The sequence below is a fragment of the Protopterus annectens genome, chromosome 9.part0 (assembly GCF_019279795.1).
Source record: "Protopterus annectens isolate FY-2018-M chromosome 9.part0, PAN1.0, whole genome shotgun sequence".
NCBI lineage: Eukaryota > Metazoa > Chordata > Ceratodontiformes > Protopteridae > Protopterus > Protopterus annectens.
This window is the reverse complement of record NC_056743.1, coordinates 861,204,026-861,228,528: the sequence shown is the minus strand read 5'-3', so window position 1 is coordinate 861,228,528 and position 24,503 is coordinate 861,204,026. Positions and strand designations below refer to the sequence as shown.

The 24,503-nt window shown below is 40.8% G+C and overlaps 1 protein-coding gene across 1 annotated transcript in view; it reads right to left on the bottom strand.

Annotated features, from left to right (window-relative positions):
- Window positions 1-24,503, bottom strand: part of LOC122810598 (E3 ubiquitin-protein ligase RING2-B-like) — a 211,834-nt gene that overhangs the window by 97,617 nt on the left and 89,714 nt on the right. The window contains exon 4 of the mRNA XM_044082174.1: window positions 2,902-3,073. Coding sequence (XP_043938109.1) covers window positions 2,902-3,073 — 172 coding nt within the window. The remainder of the gene's footprint in view (window positions 1-2,901; window positions 3,074-24,503) is intronic.

Genomic DNA, 24,503 nt, shown 5'->3' with positions numbered 1-24,503 from the left:
ACAGAAGGGAAACTGGACAGAATAGACTGTATTAATTTTATAAAAGCACAAATAAGCAACTAGACTGGTGAGCCACAGCAGGATTTAATTGAAAGGGCACTTCAAGTGTATTCTCCAAACCTAGCCATGAGAAAGCAGCCAAGACCTATATTAGTAGAGGTGCAATCAAGGCACTAGGAAAAAGATGAACCTGACAAAGCTTTGGCAAAAGGGAAAAGTATAAAAACTGGTGGCAGCCTCCAAGTTTTACATATAAGTACCTGGCAATTTATTTATCTGTGATCCTAAAGGCTTCCACGTTTCCCACGCTGAACTGATACTATTATAACTGCTTACTATCTGTAAGCATTTAGAGGCATTATTCAAATACTGCCTTACTAGAAGAGAAGCAAATTTATTTCAGTAATCAGGGAATGTCAAGAAACAGGTGCGGAGTTTAAGCTGCTATATTCAACTGTCTTCAGAATATTTTTTCCTGGAGGATCAAAGACACAAATTGATGCAGAACAGGCTAAGGAGGAAATAAAAAAGTATCCAACAAAAGGTGAGCCAGCAAGCAGAAAGAGCCTCTGTTTCTTATCGTTCTGACAATAATGCTCATACAGGGACTTTGCCAGTAAAACCTTTTCCAGTGTGTCAAAGGGAAATGCTTGAGACAAAAAAAAGGGGGGTTGACTAGAAGAATCAACAAACAGTACATTGGAATTGAACCACAGTCTGGTGTCGGGACATGGAGTTGATCAGGAAAACGACCAGCAACACTGAAATTTGTGAGCAAATAGACTGTAAAGCATCAATAACATTTGTAAAATATGGCTTTACAAGAAAATGTGGCTGGCAAAGACTGCACTTTTGTTGAATTTTTAAACTTGTGGCTGGACTGTAAAGCATATACCCACTTTATGTCATTAAAGTTTAGAAGGTCACTAAAAGGGAAAAAGGAATCAACTGTAAGTAGAACAATTTTTGTTATTACTGGTATTTGTATAAAGCATTTCATAATATAAACTGCATGTTATATTGCAAATCAGCTTTGTATTGTGTGGATACAGAGGTATTTTAAATGTTGGGGAGGGCATCTTTTCTATCCTGGTTAATGATACTAACATAAACAAGTAGTTTTTAGTTCCAAGAAATAATAGTCTTTACAGTATAACAAGAGAAGAAAGGCTGTTCAGAAGCAAATTTAAGTTAACACAATGCTTTGATTCTTGAGCTGCTGAGGTGAAAGTGGGGTGGAAAGGTGTGCTTATATTACATGAAGCATTAAGATAATTTCCACTGTTTTTTTACAAGGGTGGATGTCTAGATTAATGTCCTTGGTTTAAGCTACAAACAAGTGTTTAACGGGCTTGAAAAATAAGGCAAAACAATGAAGGCCATGAAAAATGCAAATTGTTTTACATCTGCAAAGACAGTAGCTTGTTCTCCTCATTAGCAAATCCATTCAGGAAGCAAGAACTCTGCAACTGAATGCAGTTGGCCAGAGGAAATCTGTACAATCTGTTATGAGTGAAATGTATGATCCCTTCATGCATCTGCAAAGTTATGTTTTTTTTCTCTCATTGCTGACTCCTTTAACATGGAGACAGCTATCTGCAGATGAAATCAATTCATCTTGAGAGTTCTGAGCATTCTTTACTGAGGGAAATGCAAAATTTAAATTAACACTGACCGAAAAAATAAAATTTGAAATTATGCGAAGAGAATAAGAGATAGTAGCCTCCCAGCAGCTTTAATACTTCAGTACATTTAATTGTACAGCGCACAATTCAGTTGTATTTAAATGTAACCAGTGTACAATTTCTTAGGACTAAAGGTTAATGTCTTTGAAAGTAAACAAGCTGTTTTTTTTACATCTGGGATGGGAAACAGAGATAAGAAAAGAAAGCAATAAGTGGGAACACAGGCTTAAACATGCTCTTTAGCATGCATAACCTTAACTTTATATCAGGTAATGCCTATGGATGCATTGTTCCTATCGGGGCAGGGCGGGGTTATACAAAGCTATGTACATTTTCGACAAGTAAAGTTCATTTGTTCTAAGTTAACAAGATATGAGGGCATTCTGAACATATTTTTGAGGGTTTTCATTAAAGCAAAATGTCCTAAAAAGGTGACATAGGTTCAAATGGAAATGAGAAGAAAATATCTCCCTGACAAAAACTGTGTGCCTGTAACTTATGTATAAATGGTAGGAACAATACCTTGTTATCATTATGGCTACTTTATCCATATTAACTTGGAATGTAAATGGCCTTACAGGTATAAACAAAAAGCAAGTCACATTGAATTAGAAATGAGCATATGAATTTGACAATGAAAGGATATTATGGTTTGTTTCCTATTAATATATGTGTGCATATATCTTAAGTGATAATTAAAGGTGTCTTAAAAAAATAAATACTTAACACACCATGTAATACTAACTCCCTGCAGCTCTACATAGCATACTACCAAACTGTGTGTGTGGAGGTATTAAAAAAAACATGCAAGTGTGGGAAAAGAGCCACTTGTTTAGCAATACACAGGAGCAGCTCATTGCACACTCCTCCATCAAGTTAACTTCCATGTTTTTAGAAACCATTAATTTCAAAAGACGTCTGGTACAATTACGTTCCTTCAATCCTTTTAAATGTTTTAAGGAAGGTTAAAAAAGAGCATGAAAGTTGCTCTAAGCGCTTAAGCTGGAGGTAAGGGAAAGAAATGTATTTACCATACGTCCAGAGACTATATGATCTAGATGTTACATAAACCAACAACAAATAATGCCTAAGGCTTCCCATGCTAGTAAAATAAATGTTACAATTTAGAAGGTACACAAATCTCAAAGTGATTTTTAATAAGGCATTTCATATGGCAACTCCAGTGGGTGTTATCCAGTAAATACTTGTCACATACCGTAAACTGCCCTCCAGATGTTGTAATATAGATGGTGTACTGTTTTTCACTGACATCTTCCAGACTGACTGAATTGTTTCCATTTCCCTTTTGCCGCTCTTCCAATGCAATGCGTAGGGCAAGGTACTTGGACAGATGATCCACTGTTGCATTGGCAGTAGTTTTAACATATCTAAACAAAGTTAAGCATTTGTCAGTGTAAGGGCTGCTCTGCTGACACAATACCATTTAGTACCACTAACATCAAACTCTGTTGCTGATCTCAACTTTCATTCTCCCAAATGCAGAAAAATACCTTTTAAAATCTGCAACCAACAGGCAATATGTAACACTAGCTGCTACCAGCTTTATGTAGGAATCTCAATGCATACATAAAATGTGCTGCTTTAAAGTAATAAAATGTTTTTTTACTGGAATAATATGACTAACAATTTATTTTTTACTTAAAAATATTAATAACCAATAAGTTGTAAAGCCTTTCAATATGAAGTAGGGGATTTTTATGAAGCCAAATGAGAAACAACTCTTCAAAATAAGGTATGTTTCGGCAATATGAATAAAATGAAAATAAAATATGGCAGGTAACTGACTGCACTTGTAGAGCTTATGCACGTTATAACTTTTGAGTGAAATTATTTTAAAAATGGCAAAACAATGATCACTCTTTCACAGAATTTAATGTATTTTCCTGCAATTCTGGTAATTTCTGACATTTTCTGTCTTAAACTTTTAAAAAGGGGTACTAAAAACATCCTACATCAACAAACAGATTTCCGAAGAAAAATATCTGAAAATGCATATAATAATGTAAAACATACAAACTTCTAACATATAAGAATAGCAATAAGGGCAATATTTTAATAACCACACACACACAAAAATATGCAACTCTGTGCTGGAAGGAATAGTAAACCTTTATGAGTAACACACTTTCTTTTAAACTGAAACTGAGACACTGATTTCATGTTTAACAATTTCTTTCTTTTATCTGCAAATCAGTACTCACTCAATCTATGAAACAGCTATGTGGGCTGATAATGGGACACTTTCCAACCAGGTGGCAAAACATTACATTGACATGGTTTAACTAAAGGCATTTACATCACAATTTAAGTTACTACAACATAGCACAGCACAACATATTGTGATTCATGACCTGGTAAAAAATAACACTCTACTCATTCATGCATTTTCTGATATTCACTTTAGCCAGCTCAGCATCATAGTGATGCTGGAGCCTATCCAAGCACTGTATGGGTGCAAAGCAAAAAACTAACTCTGGACTGGACAAGACACCAGTGTGATGCAGCACACACTCATTTACACATGGCATGCACTCCAAATGGTAATCTGAAGGAGTAGCAATTTAACTATTGCATGTCTATGAGTTGCAAGAGAAAATTGGAGAACCCAGAAAAAAAAAAAAAAAAAAAAAACATGTACTCCAGAGGTGGCATAAAGACTTCAACCAGAAGATATACCTGGCAAGAATCAAACTGGAAAAGTAACCACTGTAAACCAGAAATGCTAATCACTGTGTCAGTGTCCCAGTCTATTAATAAGCCTAGCATTCTATAACTAAAGTTAGTACAGAGGTCTGAGGCTATGAGCTGCTTCCTGTAATACAGGGTTTGACTACCTCAGCTTCCCTTTCCCTACTGTATGACTCTGAGCAAATCGTTATCAGATAGTGCTCTGGGGAAATGGGAAAAGTACAGTTGTGTACACTTACCATAAATGTAGATGTTCGAGTGTATTCACTGTTGCAGTCATTACATTAGGGTAATCTGCTGGCAGGTTGCCCTCAGTTGGCCTGAATTCCAAAGTCTTGGGTCCTGCGTCAGTTGCGGTCTCCTCTTCCATGACGTCAGGTCGTCAGGGGTATAAAACATTCTTTAGTTTTTCTTGCCCCCGATGTCAGGTGCCCCCAAATAGCTAGCCATATTTTATATATATATATATATATATATATATATATATATATATATATATATATATATATACACATACATACACACATGCATCAATATAAACTTTACCTTCATCTACAAGCAAATACACCACATAGGTTGTAGAAGATAGAGAAGGAAAGATAAACTTTAGAATGACAGAGGGATGGCGGGAGGGTAACCTGGACTGCAACAATGAATACACTCGAACATCTACATTTATGGTAAGTGTACACAACTGTACTATGTTCTTCGTGTTTCACTGTTGCAGTCATTACATTTGGGTAGAATTCCAAAGCTATGGTTGGAAGGCTGGAGCTAAACAGCATTAGGTGCGGCTATAAGGCCCTGCAGCACTGCAGTGGCAAAGCCTGCCCTGGACTTAAGAGTAAAGAGGCAAATGGTAAAAGTGTGAACATAACTCCAAGTAGCAGCCTCTAGAATGTCTTTGGTTGGTACTCCTCTGAGAAAGGCTGCTGAAGTAGCTGCAGCTCTGGTGGAATGAGACCTAATGCCCTTGGGCACAGGTTTACCATGGTGTAAGTAGCAGAAACTGATGCAATGACTTATCCACTTTGAAACTGTCTGCTTTGAAATAGCCTTTCCTTCTGATCCTGCAGCATATGACATTAGTAATTGCTCTGTTTTTCTTAGAGCTTTAGTCCTGCTCAAGTAGAATCTTAGCTGTCTGTGTACGTCCAAGGAATGCAGAATTCTCTCCCCTTTGTTCTGCGGATTTGGATAAAAAGTTGGCAGATTAATTGTTTGGTGAAGAGCCACACTGGAAACCACCTTAGGCATAAAAGTAGGATTTGTCCTCAGAGACACCCTGTCTGGGTAAAATATGATAAAAGGCTCTACAGCCATGAGGGCCTGTAGCTCTGAAACTCTTCTTGCTGAAGTAATTGCTAGTAGCAGAGCTGTCTTCCATGATAAGAACTTTATATCAGCGGTAGCAGCTGGTTCAAATGGTGGCAGGGTGAGCTTTTCCAACACATAACTGAGGACCCATGCAGGTAATGGTGATCCTCTAGGAGGCCTTAAATTTGTGGCCCCTCTAAGATCCTGGTTTATTAAAGGATGAGAAAAGACTGGTGGCTCTGTATTGTAATGAGCCAAAATGGCAGAGGCATGGATTTTGATTGATGAGAAAGATAGGCCTTTGTCAAGCATCTCAGTCAAGTATTGTAATATCTGAGGAATATGTGGTTCTGCTGTATCAGTTCCTTGTGCTTGATTCCAAGCACAGAATCTCTTCCATTTGTCAGCATAAGATTTTCTAGTACTAGGCCTTCTGGCTTCCAAAATGACATCCATCACAGCTTTACTGAGAGGTGTCGTTTGTATGATTACATGATTAGCCATGCTGCCAGGTTCAGAGTCTGTAGTTGATTGTGCAGGATTTGATTGTTTTGCTGGGACAGTAGTTGCGGTCTTTGAGGCAAAGTCCAAGCTGTGTACTGAGACAAGTTCCTTAGGATTGGGTACCAGTATTGGCGGGGCCAGTCCGGGGCAATTAATACCATCTTTGGCTTGTCTTCTGACTTTTAGGAGGACCTTGGGTAGAAGAGGCAGAGGAGGAAAGACGTAAACTGATAGGTTTTTCCAACTCCAGGATAGAGCATCCACTTTCCATGCTTGTCCGTGATAAGTCCTTGTGCAGAATCTTTTCAATTGATAATTTTGAGGAGAGGCAAAAAGATCTATGTCTGGGCTTCCCCATTTCTCTGTTATCATGCTGAAGACTTGTGGATTTAGTTTCCACTCGTGAGAATCCATAAGGTTTCTGCTTAAATCGTCTGCCAGAGTGTTTTGTTTTCCTGGCAGGAATTGAGCTTGAAGATGTATTTGGTAGGTCAAAGCTGTGTCCCACAGTGCCATGGCTAATCTGCAAAGGGGGTATGAGTGTGTGCCCTCTTGCTTGTTTATATACCACATGACTGTGGTGTTGTCCGTCTTTATCAGTAATTGCCCTGGATGAAGTAAGCCCTTGAAGGCTGTTAGGGCATTCTGAACAGCTAGCATCTCTTTCTGGTTGATATGTAGATGCATTTGATTTGGTGCCCATATGCCCTGAATGCATCTTCCTGCCATGTGGGGCCCCCAGGCATAATCTGATGCATCTGTTGTTAAGGTTTTGCATAGACTTAGCTTTGTCTTCCATTTTCTTTAAAACCTCTTCTGCCTTAATACCAAACATTGAATCATGCTGTAAAGGTGCATCTAGCAATGTGGCTTTAACATGATCAGGAAAATGTTGTTCCTTTAACCAGGCATGCCTCCTAATCACAGATCCAGTAACTGCGGCACTGCAGGAGGCCTCTAAAGAATCAAAACCACATTGCAAAGTATGCTTTCCAACTTGTTCAGCTGCATGCAGTAATTCTTGCAATTCTTTATTTTCGGCACAATCTGAAATCAACATAATTTTCTGTTTCAGCAATCTCATAACATGTTGTTGGTACTTAAGCATATGAAATTGACAGTTTAAGGCCCTGATTGCCAAGGTTGCAGATGTATAAACCTTTTTTCCCCTATCTGTCCAGTGCTCTTGAATATATGTCAGAGGGGGTAGGATTTTTTGCTGTTGAGGCCTTAACTCCCTTTGAGCCCTGTAAAATAGTTTCAGGATCAGCAGCAGGGTTTCTAAATAAAAATTTATGAGAGTCAGGGACCCTGTAATACCCATCAGGCTTACTGGGGGCCGGAGGTAAGGAGTCAGGAGTGAAGCTTGACTATGAAAACACATCATCCACAATGTCTAAAACAGGGGGAATGGCTAAAGGCTTGTGCTGAGGGAGAAGGAGGAAATCCCTGAGCCTCTTTTTTGATTCTGAACAGTCTTGACTCTCCCAGTGAAAATGCTCCCTCAAAGTATGCAAGGATTCTCCAAATGAATAATCCTCAGGAGGAGATGCAGATGGAATAGACTCCTAAGCATCAGAATCTTCATATGGAGTTATAGATAATTCCTGATCAGAAGAGGAATCAGAAGAAATAGAAACCTGCTCTGAAGATTCATAATCAGTGTCTTGCCTAGACCTCTTATCTGGAGGGGGATGGGTACCCCTGATCAAGGTAATAAGGTCTTCAGCCATTTTGATAATCTGTTTTTTAGGCATAGAAGCCTGTGCATGTGGCTCAAGCGTAATTTTTTTAGTTTCAGAAGTTGCTTTTGTCTTTGGTTTTGCAGCTGTCGCCGGTTTGATATATATATGTTGAGGTCTGAATACACCCTCAGAAGCCGGTGCCTGCTCAGTGGCTCCGAAACCATCCGAGGGAGATACATCCATCGGTCCAATACCTTGAAGCATGCCAGACTCCACCATGGGTGCCGGTGTAGAGGCCTGCGACTCGAAGATAGCGGGTATCAGGGGCTGCAAAAGCACCTCAATGAGTACTGGCAAACCGGCGACTGGCTTAGGAGAAGTTTTGTCGTTGGCTTTGGATCTCGAATGCCTTTCTCTGTCCTTTTCTTTGCGTTTTTTATGTGCCCCAGTAGTCGGATTGTTATCCGACGACATTTCTGGGTAGTTAAATCTACTTCCAAAATACTTTGATGCAAAAATATGCCGATGCTTAATAGTGCGTTGGTTAAATCTAGCACAAAACGGACATCCAGGCACGTTGTGATCAGGGCCTAGGCAAGGAATACAGTATAAATGGAAATCGTTATGAGGTATTTGCTTCCCACAAGTAATACAATTACTAACTTTTTCTGACATCGGTAAAAAGCAAGAAAAAAGTTTCCTCAACAGCGTACTTAGCTTTAGTGAAGACTTCGGTTCTGAAACTCAAACTCAAATATTTCAGTAGTTGGCCGACCGGCACTTGCAAAATGCTTCTGCTTCGGGCACCGCACGGCAAGAAAGACTGAAGAAAATGGCGTCGGCTGCATGTTTTATACCCCTGACGACCTAAAGTCGTGGAAGAGGAGACAGCAACCGACGCAGGACCCAAAATTTTGGAATTCAGGCCGACTGACGGCAACCTACCAGCAGATTACCCTAATGTAATGACTGCAACAGTGAAAAACGAAGAACATCTGGGCTAGACTCAAGTGTTCTACAGACCATATGCTTGGTAGCTACTCATGAATCTATCATACACATTAAAACTGAAAAAGTAAATGCAAGTAAAGTGACATCAATACTCAAGTTAACATGTGTTCCTGAAGCAGCTGTAGCAAGAGATGGCCTCCTGGTATACATGAAGTTTAACTATGAATTCTGTATGATGACTTGTTTCCTTACTTCTTCAGGTAAGGATTTCCATGCTGCAGAGACAGTTACTCTTAATTCTGTTTAAGCCCTGGATAAAATGAAAGAAAAGGGTCTCGGTGGTGTTAAAGACCATGATTGCCGGGATACCAGAAGTGAGGTGAAGTTATTACATATACATTTTTTTACCAAACCGTATTAACTTGAAACATATATTCACTTGCCTATAATGTTCTAATGCCACTGCCTATTATGGAATGGGTGACATCGGACCAATGAGTGTCTGTACAACTGGTGCAAAGCTCAAGGCTTCATCTTTACTAGGAATTGGAGAGCCTCCTGGACACATTTCAGGGTTCAGTAGTTATAACAGCCTGCATTTATCTGGGAGGGGAACCAATATCCTAAAATAAAAGGTTTGTCAAACAAATAAAAAATAAAGTGTGCACACATGTGCATGTGCATGTGCATGAGCATGTCTGTGCATACGTGTGCAAGTTTGTGAGCACATGCACAATGAGAGAGAAGAGAAAATCATCATGAAGATCCTGACCTTTTCCTCTCAAATGCTGACTTGTGTGCGTGATTTCAGTATCTCAAGACTATAAAGCCAAAAACCAAAACCGCGAACATCAACAAAATACTACACCACACATACAAACACAAATACACCTACCTCCTGACACTACAATAAAACAAAACAAAACAACACACATGAACACAACAAAACACACACACCTACCTTTCCTATAAGCAGGGGGGGCAAGCACCCCTACACCCCCGCTACTTATATATACAAACTCTGAGGTCCAAGAATGAAAATTCAAACAGAAAGGGAGAAGGAAGAATTACAACAGAAGGAACTAGCTTGCTCGGATAAAGTCTATTTTAATAGTTTTGGGCAATTTAAGGTCCACAAGTTTAGTCACCTTTCTATAAAAGTATCTTACGAATCGTTATTTAAGAAAGGTTTTAGATTTCTGTCCAAATTTAGGACAGATACTGTGAAAATTATGATTAATTTTAAACTGTTCACATGTAAACTGAACCTTAGAATGCTTTTTTGGTTGTGACAATTTCAGCTTAACTAACACCTGTTTAAATCTTAAGAAAAATAACTACATTCCCCCTTCACACCCATTGACTTCTTCTTTCGGCTTTTCCCAGTTGGGGGTCGCCACAGCAGATCACATGCTCGCTCATAATTGGCAGTGGAGTTTTACAGTGTCGAGGTGCCAGCCCAGCGCCCAACCTTTCACAGAAGGCGCATACACGCGCGCACTCATACCTATGACAATTTTTTTTAGTGTGTCCAATTCAGCTACAGCATGTCTTTGGGATGTGGGAGGAAACCGGAGCACCCAGTGGAAAACCCCACGACCACAGGGAGGACATGCAGACTCCGCACAGAAGGCACCCCAGCCCAGGATCGAACAAGAGAACCTCTTGCTATGAGGTGGCAACACTAACTGCTGCATCACCATGGCCACCCTTGACACCCATTGACCTCTACCTTCGAGAAAGTGTTTGGTGAGAAGTTTAGACACATATGTAATGGTCAACATAAAATTTAAGAAAATTTAAAACAGTCTGAATGTTTGCTGCTAAAAAAAAAAACATTACGTCAGACAAAATAATAAGGGTGATAAAACTTGATAAGGGTGTGTGAGGGGGTAGTTATCATGGATAATGCTTACTATTCATGCAAAATGTTACACATTCTTAATGATGACAGCACATACAACAGGGTATCTAGGAATGAAGCTAACCTTTTTTTTTTTTGTTACAGGAAAATGGATTATTATTCGACAGATACGATGTTTCAAGATTTGATTTCTATTGACGTTTTTGATTTTGTTAATGCTAAAAAACACCTAATACCCAATATCTTTGAGAACACTAGGACAGTACAGTTGTGTACCTACCATAAATGTAGATGTTCGAGTGTATTCACTGTTGCAGTCATTACACTTGTGTTATCCTGCTGGCAGGCTACCCGCAGTCAGCCTGAATTCCAAAGTCCTGGTCCGGCGTCGGTTGCTGTCGCCTCTTCCCTGACGTCAGTGCGCCAGGGATATATAAGATGCAGCCGACACCATTTTCTTCAGTTTTTCTTGCCCCAGATGTCAGGTGCCCCCAAAATGGCTAGGCTAAAAAACATTGCTTATAAAAAGCATGCAGTAAAATAAACATTACCTTCATCTACAAGCAAATACACCACATAGGTTGTATAGAACAGAGAAGTACAGATAAGTCCCAGCAAAGAAAGGGGGATGGTGGGTGGGTAACCTGGACTGCAACAGTGAATACACTCAAACATCTACATTTATGGTAGGTACACAACTGTACTAGGTTCATCGTGTTTCACTGTTGCAGTTATTACACTTGGGTTGAATCCCAAAGCTGAGGTTAGGTGGCTGGGCCTAAATAGAATTAGGAGTGGCTATGAGGTCCTGCAGAACTGCAGTGGCAAAAGTGTGCACTGAAGTCCAAGTTGCAGCCTCCATAATATCCTTGGTTGGTACTCCTCTGAGGAAGGCTGCTGAGGTGGCTGCTGCCCTGGTAGAATGTGGTATAATGCCCTTAGGCACTGATTTGCCATGTTGTGAATAGCAGAAACGAATGCAGTATCCTATCCATTTTGAAATAGTCTGCTTTGAGAAAGCCTTTCCTTGTGATCCTGCAGCATATGCCACTAAAAGTTGCTCAGTCTTTCTGAAAGCTTTAGTTTTGTCCAAGTAGTAGCTGTCTGTGTATGTCCAAAGAATGCAGAAGTCTCTCCCCTTTATTCTGTGGGTTTGGGTAAAAGTAGGCAAATGAATGGTTTGGTTAAGAGCCACACTGGACACTACCTTAGGCATAAATGTTGCGTTTGTCCTTAGAGAAACCCTGTCTGGATGGAAGATAAAAGGTTCCACAGCCATTAATGCCTGTAACTCTGAGACTCTTCTTGCAGAAGTTATTGCTTGGAGCAGAGCCGTTTTCCATGATAAGAATTTTATCTCAGCTGTATTGGCTGGCTCAAAAGAAGGCAGTGTGAGTTTTTCCGAGACAAAATTGAGATCCCATGCAGGTACTGGTGCTCTCCTTGGAGGTCTTATGTTTTTGGCCCCCCTGAGGTACTGCCTAAGCAATGGATGTGAAAAAATAGGTGGGTCCGTATTGTAATGAGCTGAAATAGCAGAGGCATGGATCTTAATTGATGAGAAAGATAGGCCTTTGTCCAGCATCTCAGATATTGTAAAATTTGAGGAATATTTGGAACAAGCGTGTCAATTCCTTGTGCCTGGTTCCAAGCACAGAATCTCTTCCATTTTTCTGCATAAGATTTTCTGATGCTGGGCCTCCTGGCCTCCAAAATAACATCCATAACTGCTTTAGAGAGAGGTGTATTCTGAATGGTTACACTATCTGCCATGCAAGTAGATTTAGGGTTCTGAGTTGGCTGTGCAGGATCCGATTGTTTTGTTGGGTCAGTAAATGAGGAATTTGAGGCAATGTCCAGGTAGGGCCTTGAGACAAGCTCCTTAGGATTGGGTACCAGTGTTGGCGTGGCCAATCCGGGGCAATCAGTATCATTTGTGGCTTCTCTTGTCTGACCTTTAGGAGTACCTTGGGGAGGAGAAGCAGTGGAGGAAAGGCATATACTGTAAGGTTGTTCCAGCTGAATGACAAAGCATCCACTTTCCATGCTTGTTTGTGATAAGTCCTTATGCAGAATTTCTGAAGTTGGCAGTTGTGAGGGGAGGCAAAAAGATCTGTGTCTGGGCATCCCCATTTCCTTGTTATGTTGAATTTGTGGATCTAGTTTCCACTCGTGAGGATCCATGAGGTTTCTGCTTAAATCGTCTGCCAGAGCATTTGTTTTTCCTGACAGGAATTGTGCTTGCAGGTGTACTTGGTAAGTCAAGGCTGCGTTCCACAAAATCATGGCTTGTCTGCAGAGGGGGTAGGAATGTGTGCCCCCCTGCTTGTTTATGTACCACATGACTGTGGTGTTGTCCGTCTTTATCAGCAGCTGCTCTGGATGAAGTAGGTCCTTGAAGGCTGTCAGGGCATTTTGTACAGCTAGCATCTCTTTTTGATTGATGTGAAGATGCCTTTGGCTTGTGAGCCATGTGCCCTGAATACATTTTCCTGCCATGTGGGCCCCCCAGGCATAATCTGATGCATCTGTTAGTGTTTGTCTGGCTGTGGGTAAAGTGAATGGCTGTCCCTTGTTGTGGTGACAGGCCTGTGCCCACCATCGAAACTCCTGTTGCAGGCAGGGAATAAGTGAAATTAATGATTCCAGGCTGTGGCAATGTTGAGTCCAAACACTTTTTAGATACCATTGTAGTTCCTCTTATGCAGTCTTGCATATGGAATTAACAGAATGCAGGATGCCATGTAGCCCAGAGCCTGCAGAATTTTTCTTGCAGATAACTGGGTTTTTGTTGCCATGCTTTCTAAGTAAGAAGTCAGTTGCCTTTGTTTGTCTGGCGTGAGATAAGCCATCTGGGCAGTTGTATTTAAGCTTGCACCCAGGAATATTATCTCGAGAGGGTACTAGTTTTTATTTATTTTCATTTACTGTGTACCCTAGGCAAATTAGTAATCTTTTTACAAACGCCAGATGCTTTAGTAGAATGTCTTTGGTCTCTGCTTGAATAAGGCAGTAGTCCAAGTAGGGATATATTTGAATTCCTCTGTCTGCAAAATGCAATTACTGGTGCCAGGCATTTTGTAAAGACCCAGGGCGCAGTAGATAAGCCAAAGGGCAGTGCAGACAATTGGTAGTGCATTGAGCCAGCTATGAATCTGAGGTATCTTCTGCAAGATTGTCTGATTTGAGGTCCAAAGTTACAAGCCAAGCCTTCTTGCCCAGCATGGGCAGAAGCTGCTGCAGTCAACATTTTGAATTTTGGAACATCCAGAAAAGTATTTAGAATAGACAGGTCCAGAATTGGTCTCCATACTTTGTCCTTTCTTGGTACTAAGAAATGTCTTGAGTAAAATCCTTGTCCCTGCTGTTGTTGTGGCACTGGCTGAATAGCCCTCATGTCCATGAGATATGAAACTTGTTTTTGTGCCTCTGCCCATTGATTGTGTAGCAGGTCTGGCATACCTTTTGCCTTTGGAAGGGTGTGGAACCTGTAGCCCTGAGAGACTATATTTAAGACCCATTTGTCCTGGGTGATCATGTGTCAATTTTGTGAAAAAAAAGTGCCAGCTTTCCCCCCTAAGGGTGCTGCCAAAAGATAAATGCTTGGCATTGGCAGAGGGAAGTCATTGGGATTGTTTCCTATATGGCTGTGATTTGTCTTCTCTGCCTTTGGAGGTAGAAGCACCCTATTGTTTGGGCCTGTATGAACCCTGGGGCTGTTATCTGCCTCTAGGGCGTCTGTATCTGCCTCTTTGTGGCCTGTCTGACACGGGAAAGGACCAATTCTTAGAAGGCCAGTTCCTGCTAAATCTGGGTGGCTGTACCTGTAAGAAATCCTTTACTGTCTGCATACATTTATCTTTATCCTCCATTTTCTTCAACAACTTTTCTGCCTTAACACCAAACAAAGTATCATGCTGTAATGGAGCATCCAATAATTTTGCTTTAACATGATCAGGCAGAGTCTGTTCCTTTAACCAAGCATGCCTTCTAATGACAGAACCTGTAAGAGCGGCACTGCAAGAGGCCTCCAGTGAATCAAAACCACATTGCAAAGTATGCTTTCCCACTTGTTCAGCTGCATGCAATAAATCCTGCATTTCCTTGTTCTCAGAACATTCAGAATTTGTCAACATTTTCTGTTTTAGCAGAGACATTAAGTATTGCTGATATTTAAGCATACGAAACTGACAATTTAAAGCCCTTACAGCCAAGGTAGCAGAAGTGTAAACTTTTTTCCCCCATCTGTCCAGTGCCCTTGAATCTCTATCTGGGGGGACAGGGTTTTTTCCAGTAGAGGCCTTGACCCCTTTGGGACCCTGAGATATAGTTTCTGGGTCAGCAGCAGGGTTTTTATATAGAAATTTATGAGAATCTGGAACCCTGTAGTATCTGTCTGGCTTAACAGGTGCAGGAGGTTAAGAGTCAGGAGACAGTCCAGACTCTGAAAATACATAATCTACAATGTCTAGAACAGGTGGAATAGCAAGAGGTCTGTGCTGAGGTAGTAAAAGAAAGTCTCTGAGCCTTTTCTTAGATTCTGAGTAATCTTGGCTCTCCCAGTGGAAATGCTCCCTCATGGTTTGCAGGGTTTCCCCAAAGGAATAATCCTCAGGAGGAGAAGCTGATGGAATAGATTCTTCAGCATCAGAATCCTCATAGGGAGGAACAGAGTATCCCTGTTCTGAAGAGGAGTCAGAGGAAATGGAAACCTGATCAGAGGAATCATATTCAGTGTCTTGCCTAGGCCTTGCCTAGGAGGGGGATGGGAACCCCTGATCAAAGTAATTAGGTCTTCGGCCATTTTGAGCATCTGTTTCTTAGGCATGGAAGTCTGCCCTGGAGAATGCTGTACTTGTTTCCTTGTCTTTAAAGCTGTTTTAGTCTTTGTCTTGGATGCTGAAGTTGGCTTGATATAAAGCTGTGTAGGTCTGAAAACACCCTCAGAAGCTGATGCCTGCTCAGCGGCTCCGGACCCATCTGAGGGATTAGTTTACAAAGGCCCAATACCTTGAGTATCCAAAGGCCTTGTTGTCTCCACGTGGGAGTCGGAGGTGGCCTGTGGCTCTGAGGTAGCGGGTGTCAGGCGCTGCGAAAGCGTCTCACTGAGAACCGGCGACTGGCCTAGAAGAGGCTTCGTCGTCGGTTTTGGACCTCGGATGCCTGTCCTTTTCTTTTTCCTTGCGCTTTTTATGAACGCTGGTCGTCGACTGATCCGACGGCATTATATAGTTAAACCTTCGGCCAAAGTAATGAAAAGCAAAATCGTACCGACGCTTAATAGTGCGTTGGTTAAATCTAGCACAACACTGACAACTAGCAACGTCGTGGTGAGGGCCTAGGCAAGGAATACAGTAAGAATGAAAATCCTTATGAGGTATTTGCTTCCCACAAGAAATACAATTGTTAACTTTTTCTGACATCGGTCTGGAGCAAGAAAAAAGCTTCCACAACAGGGTACTTAGCTTTATTGAAGACTTCGGATCTGAAATTTCATTTCGAAAATCTCAGGAGTCGGCCAACCAGCACTTGCAAACTGCTTTTGCTTTGGCCACCGCGCGGCAAGAAAGACTGGAGAAAATGGTGTCGGCTGCATCTTATATACCCCTGGCGCACTGACGTCAGGGAAGAGGCGACAGCAACTGACGCCGGACCAGGACTTTGGAATTCAGGCCGACTGTGGGTAGCCTGCCAGCAGGATAACCCAAGTGTAATGACTGCAACAGTGAAACATGATGAACATCTACAAAGATATTGATAACCCTCTGTTTAGACCTACTGCAGCAGCACATAGCTCTAAAACTGAATTTTATCCGAGTTAAAAATGTTTTTACATTTTACATCAATTAACGGTTGTGAACACATCTTACATAATTCTTGGCATCTATTAGCAAAACCTAATGAACTTACTTCTGATACTAATGTTTTGCTCGTGACTATCGCTATAGTTAGGTTATTTTCTGTAATCCCACAAAAGTAGAGATTAGAGTTCTCTATAGAAATGTTGTGTGACTTGACATCCTTTGATCACAAGGATATCACTGTAATTAGGGAATGTATGGACATGGTACTTAAAAACAGCTGTCTTCTGTGAAGGTGAATTCTTCCATCAGAAGACTGGTGTAATAATGCGAGCCAAATATACCTCTATTTTTGCCAATACAGTACTTGCAGCTTGGGAGAGAATTTATCTTCAAATCTCCATTTTTTTTCCTAGCAAAGTAAATGTCTATTTTAGATACCTAGATGACATTCTCACCTTCTGAAAAGGAAATAAGGATGATACGGATAATTTTGCATTACACCTTGGTGGGACTACTGTTTATTTGAAATTTACTTGCACTGTATCCCCAGAGTGCATTAAGTGCATTAATTACATAGATGTCACTATTTATAAAGATTTGCTGAATGAAAAATATTGTTCAACAATCTTAAGGAAGGATACTTTGTCCAATGCATACCTATACTATTATAGCTGCCGCCCTACTTTTCAAAAAAGTATAGTCAAAGGGCAGATGGTCTGCTTATCTCAACTTACCTCTGAAGATAGCAAGTTTCATCTTGAAATAATCTGATTTCTATGTTCACTGAGAGAGAATACCCACATGCTTTATTAGAGATCTTAAAAGGTACTATCTGTCAAGGAAGAAATAGTTATGCACCCATTTTATTTTTTTTTTGGGGGGGGGGGTTAAATACAGTTTAAGTTTTAACAAAGCTCATGTGGAACCCAATAATGAGACAGTGAAACAGGATGCATTCATTATACTTTATAAACAAAAAAGTGCATAAAATTAAGAACACTATAACCTCTAACTGACAGGTTACCTTCACTGAGGAGCTTAAAAAGAAAGTGGGGAAGACCCCCCCCCTTTTCACATATAGTAGGGGCAGGAATTTAAAGGAATTAGTTGAAACAGAAAATTACACTAATGATGGTAGGTATACATCAAAAATGTTAAAATGTGGCATACATTCAATTTGTAGATAATAGGTCCATACGTTGCAATTAAAGACTTTCACAGGACCATTAGTTGTCCAGGACATGCCAACTGCAACTCTACGGAAACTGTCTTCCTTGCCACCTGCACTTCATGCAGTGCATTTTATGTTGGTAAGACTAAAAGGAAACTTAGGTATAGAATTCACGAACATCTTAGAGATAAAGAATCACAAGTTCACCAATGCTCTTTATAGGCACTCCCATGAATGTCTGAATTTGAAAAGGTTTATCTTTTTTGTGACTGGTAGAGTTAAGTTCAACATAAAAGGGGCAATAAGAATTGTTAAAATACAAGGAACTGTGTTGGCAGATCAGATGAAATGCCACCAATCTGCCAGGGCTGAATGACAATTTGTCTTTGAAAAGAGTTTTAAATATGAGAAGGTAGTGTATTTAGTTGATACTTTTAATGCTTCAACATTTTAGCCTATTTATTCACGTTTTATAACTTATTTCATTTTTTTATATTATACATATATCGCTTTTATGTTTATTTTAATGTACTGAACAACAATAGGTTGAATCAGATGATTTATGGTTTTGTCTCCTACTAATTAATCAATTAATTTAACTGAATTCAACATTTGACACGCGATTGGTTTCTGTTTATTTATATAGTGTGTTGCCATTTTTTGGGATGCACTCTAATGAAATCCCATAGGACTGTACCCGGGACAAAAGCACTTAGTGTATATCATTTTTACTGTTTTACAGTCAATAAAGTTTGTTCTATGGTGCTTCACGTTGTTCCCTGCCTGCACTTAGGATAATTGTTTTGGATTTACATCTGGTTTACGATTTCCAAAAGGAACATACAAGGGAGACTCCTCTCCCCAACTCTGGGATCCTAAATGAGCAACTGCTTATAGTGAAACTGCACAGAGTGTGAGCAGAGGGAATAGAGAGAGTCTGAGAGACAGAAAGAGGCATGTGTGTTGCCAGCATCCATCCAAAATCTGGGCAAATTAAGTCTCACATCCATCACTCCAGAGTCTACCTACGGCTCCTGTGCCTGGGCCACAAGCCATGGTGTAGACTTGCCCTGCAACTCAAACCCACCCTGAGAAATCCAGAAGGGCCTAATGGAGAAGTTGAGAGAGAATGAGCCATGATCATTTTAATATGCCTTTGAAGGAAGTTGCTTCAGATGTTCACTGCTAAGGCTTCTTTGCAATTTTCCCACTTTCTCTCTCATTATCTATGCCTATACAAGAAGTTAATGTCATTACAATTTTTCATCCTTGATCAACTGACAGAATCTATTTTTTTCTGCCTACTAATCGGAAAAATGGTCAATGGTCCTTAACTCTGTTCAACAAGCCTGAAGTGGCTATATCACTGAACACATAAAAAAATAAATAAAAGCACAGGGTGAACTAGAAGGAAACTTTACTGAGGCACTAAGATGACAGAAAATCTTTCACTTTAGTGTCTCAAAGGTTCCTTTAAGTTCTTTCGAACTGTGTTGTTTTTTTTTTTTCTTTAGTAAGGCCTTAGTCTTGTCAAAAATTGTAGTCAGTCACTCTGCTATGTTCCATCCTCATAACACTTTGGACTTGTTTATCCCTTACACAAACCAATTTATGAATAAATACCTCTCTGATGCTTGCTCCATACCCAAGCTTTGGGTTATATCACCTAAATTCCATTCACAAATGTCTTTTCTTATCTCAGCCCAATAAGCTTTAGGTTACTAATATATTTTCAAACACAGCACCACCTGAGTTCTACTGGAACACATTTTTATTTTGGACAGCATTTTACATCAAGCATCACATGATCTGCCCAACTAGAGTTGGTAAAAGTTTCACATTTCCACCTCTATGAATGTTCCTGAAGCATTACGACACAGACCAAAGCATCCATATTAGATGATATTTTTACAATCCTTTGTAAAATGTCTGCCATCCATGCAGTGCATGACAAAATCTACAGTTCTTGTCCCTCTTCCTTTAAAACTTACAGGATGGGAATTCAGTTTTCTTCCTAAAGGTACTACTATGGTCAATCTCCATAGCCTCTACAGCAGTTACTTAATTTTCTTGTAAAAAGCATTACAATTAATACTACAACGGGAAAGACATGAACACAACCCATGAAGAACATAACCTGTTGCTACTAGCAAGCTTGCCATTTGACTCATGTTATCTACTTGATTCTGTACTACTGAAGACACAGTTTTGATACCAGCAAGTTCAACGTTTCGATCATTATCCGGATTCTCTGTGAGAGCACCATGACACAATTTTACCATACCGACTGTGCCCTTCAAAAATAACTGGCACTTTGTGGAACATAGATACTGTGTTAAGAACTGACTGTTGTCAAACTGCTATACAAGTATGGGAACATCCAGATATGCTGAATACTTAGGTAAGTAAAGACTAAAAATTGTCACTTGATGACTTCTCTATGGAAATGTTTACAAATCTTTGAAATCTAAAGTGGCAATCCCAGCTTGTAGGTATACGGCAGGTAACAGATTCTTTATTCAGCATCTAGAAAGTACAGTTGTGTACACTTACCATAAATGTAGATGTTCGAGTGTATTCACTGTTGTAGTCATTACATTTGGGTAATCTGCTGGCAGGTTGCCCTCAGTTGGCCTGATTAACAAAGTCTTGGGTCCTGCGTCGGTTGCTGTCCCTTCTTCCATGACATCAGGTCGTCAGGGGTATAAAACTTGCAGCAGACGCCATTACATCAGTTTTTCTTGCCCCAGATGTCAGATGCCCCCCAAACGGGGAGCAAATATATATATATATTTATATAAAACTAAAAACACAAAAATATACCTCCAAACAAAAGCAAATACACTAAAAAGGCTTTTAAGCATAGTAAAAGGAAGTACAGGTATAGTAAGAGAAAAACGGGGCTGGTGGGAGGGTAACCAGGACTGCAACAGTGAATACACTCAAATTATCTACATTTATTTTAAGTGTTCACAACTGTACTATGTTCTTCGTGTTTCACTGTTGCAGTCATTACATTTGGGTAGATTCCCAAAGCTATGGTTGGGAGGATGGATTTATACAGCATTAGGACCGGCTATAAGGCCCTACAAAACAGCAGTGGCAAAGCCAGCTCTGGATTTAGGGAAAATTGGTAGGTGATAATGTTTGGTGAAAGTATGAACTGAACTCCAGGTAGCAGCTTCTAGAATATCCCTGGTAGAAACACCTCTGAGAAAGGCTGTTGAAGTAGTAGCCGCCCTGGTGGAATAAGATCCGATCCCCTGGGCGATAGGTTTTCCATGGTGCTTATAACAGAAATGAATACAATGGCTTATTGATTTAGAAATGGTTTGCTTTGAAATAGCCTTCCCCTCTGCCCCTGCAGCAAGTGCTACCAGCAGTTGTTCAGATTTTCTTCGAGATTTAGTCCTGCCCAAGTAGAATCTAAGTGCTCTGTGTACATCCAATGAATGTATAATCCGCTCCCCCTTGCTCTGTGGACTGGGAAAGAAAGTTGGCAAATGAATGGACTGATTAAGAGCCAAACTGAACACCACCTTGGGCATGAATGATGGATTGGTCCTGAGTGACACCCTGTCCGCATGAAAGATGATGAAAAGCTCCACTGCCATAAGGGCCTGTAATTCAGATATCCTTCTAGCTGAAGTGATTGCTAAAAGGAAAGCTGTTTTCCAGGAAAGAAAGTTTAATTCTGCAGTAGCAGCTGGCTCGAAAGGAGGTAGAGTGAGTTTCTCCAATACAAAGTTAAGGTCCCAGGCAGGGGTTGGAGCTCTCTTGGGTGGTCTCAAGTTTTTGGCCCCTCTGAGATACTGCTTTAGAAGAGGATGACAGAAGGGGGGGTTCTGTGTTGTAATGAGCTGAAATGGCTGAGGCATGGATTTTTATGGAAGAAAAAGACAGGCCTTTGTGAAGCATCTCAGTTAAGTACTGCACAATCTGAGGTAAATTGGGCACTTCTGTGCTCATCCCTTGAGATTGATTCCAGGCACAGAATCTTTTCCATTTGTCAGCATAAGATTTTCTACTACTAGGTCTTCTTGCCTCCAAAATGACATCCATCACAGGTTTGCTGAGGGATGCTAAGGGGGATTTTAAGTGATTAGCCAAGCTGCAAGATTCTATGTTTGGAGTTGAGGGTGCAGAATTTGGTTCTCCTGCTGAGACGGTAAGGAAGGTGTCTGAGGCAGGTGCCATGGTGAAATGTGTGACACACTGCGCAGGAGTGGGTACCAGTGTTGGTGAGGCCAGTCTGGAGCAATCAAAATCATTTTTGGTTTGTCCTGTTTGACTTTTAATAGAACTTTGGAGAGCAGAGGCAAAGAGGGAAAGGCATAAACTGAAAGTTTTTTCCAGCTTAAGGACAGAGCATCCACTTTCCAGGCTTTTTTGTGATGAGTTCTTGTGCAAAATTTAGTGGTAGTTTTGGGGTGAGGCAAAAAGATCTATGTCAAGGCTCTCCCCATTTGTGTGTCAACATGTAGAAAATCTGTGGTTCCAGTTTCCATTCATGTGGGTCCATGAGATTTCTGCTTAGTTCGTCTGTCAAAACATTCAGCTTTCCTGGCAGGAATTGAGCTTATAGTTGTACTTGGTATCTCAAGGCCATGGCCAGTCTGCAGATGGAGTAGGAATGTGTACCCCTACTTGTTTATGTACCAGATAACCGTGGTGTTGTCCGTCTTCATCAGTAATTGTCCTGGATGAAGGTAGTCCTTGAAGGCTGTCAGAGCACTCTGTATAGCTAGCATTTCTTTTTGATTGATATGAAGATGCATTTGATTTTGGCTCCATTTGCCCTGAATGCACTTCCCTGCCAGATGAGTCCCCCATGCATAGTCTGATGCGTCTGTAGTTAGGGTTTGGGTGGCAGGGGGTGGTGTGAATGGCAGTCCCTTATTTTGGTGGCAGGCCTCTGCCCACCATAGGAACTCTAGGCACAGGCAAGTTTGATATGAATCATTGTTTCCAGGCTGTGACAATGTTGACTCCATAAACTTTTTAAGTACCACTGCAGTTTCCTCATACGCAGTCTTGCATATGGAATTAGAAGAATGCAAGGGGCCATGAACCCCAAGGCTTGCAGTATTTGTCTTGCCGATAGCAGGGTTTTAGTGGCCACCTGTTTGAAGTAAGTCACCAAATGAATTTGCTTTTCGGGCGTAAGGAAAGCCATCTGGGAAGTTGTATTCAAGCTTGCACCCAGGAATGTAATTTTTTGAGAGGGTACCAGTTGTGATTTCTTTTCGTTTATGGTGTACCCTAGACAAGTTAGAACTCTTTTTACAAATGCCAGATGTTTTAGAAGAATGGCCTGGTTTTCTGCCTGAATTACACAATCGTCCAGGTATGGATATATTTGAATATTTCTTTGCATGCAAAATGCAATTACTGGAGCCAGGCACTTTGTGAATACCCTGGGCACAGTAGACAAGCCAAAGGGCAGTGCAGAGAACTGATAATGCATGCAGCCTGCTTTGAAGCATAGGTACCTTCTGCAAAACTCCCTGATTGGGATATGTAGGTAAGCCTCTTTTAAATCTAGAGTTGCCAACCAAGCATCCTTGTCTAGGATAGGAAGTAACTGGTGAAGAGTCAGCATCTTGAATTTTGGAATGTCCAGAAAGGTGTTTAGAGTGGACAGGTCCAGAATTGGACGCCATGATTTGTCTTTTCTGGGTACCAGGAAACGTCTGGAATAAAAACCTTGTCCCTTTTCCTCTTCTGGTACTAGCTGAATAGCCCCCATGTTTAGGAGGGAAAGTACTTGTTTCTGAGCCTCTGCCCACTGATTTGGGGGCAGGTCTGGCCACCCGTTTGGGGTTGGCAGTGTGTGGAAATGAAATATGTATCCCTGGGACACTATATTTAACACCCATTTGTCCTGGGTTATAAGTTACCCGTTTCTGGAATGAAGAGCCAGTTTTCCCCCCAAAGGGGTGGCTAAGAGGTAAGTGCTTGGTAATTTTAAAGGGAAGTCATTGAGTCGGTTTACCATAGGGTGGTGCCTTGTTGTTTCCAGATTTGGAAGTGGAAGCACCCCATTGCTTAGTTCTGAAAGTCCCTTGGGACTGAAACCTGGTGCTTTTGGAATGTCTGGGTTTGGCTGGAGTGGCTATGGAAGGAGCTGGAAAGGACCAGTTCTTAGTAGGCCAGTGCCTACTAAATCTAGGAGGTTGTACTTGTAAGAAATCTTTCACAGCTTGCATAGATTTAGCTTTATCTTCCATTTTTTTTAGAACTTCTTTGGCCTTATTGCCAAACAGGCGGTCCTGCTGTAAAGGAGCATCCAAAAGTTTTGCTTTAACATGATCAGGCAGAGATTGCTCCTTAAGCCAAGCATGCCTTCTAAGCACAGACCCAGTAACAGCAGCCCTGCAAGAGGCCTCTAAAAAATCAAAACCACATTGCAAAGTATGTTTGCCAACTTGTTCAGCTGAATGCAATAAGTCCTGTAAATCTTTATTCTCCACACAGTCAGAAATCAACATAATTTTCTGTTTAAGCAGTCCCATGATATGCTGTTGATATTTTAGCATATGAAATTGACAGTTTAAAGCCCTGATTGCTAAAGTTGCAGAATTATAAACATTTTTACCCCATCTATCCAGCGCCCTGGAGTCTCTATCAGAAGGGGTAGGATTTTTAGCAGTAGAAGCCTTAATGCCCTTGGGTCCTGAGAAATGGTTTCAGGGTCCGCAACAGGATTTTTGAAAAGGAATTTGTGGGACTCAGGAACCCTGTAGTAGCTGTCTGGTTTGCTAGGGGCTGGAGGCAAGGAATCAGGGGCCATACTGGATTCCGAAAACACAT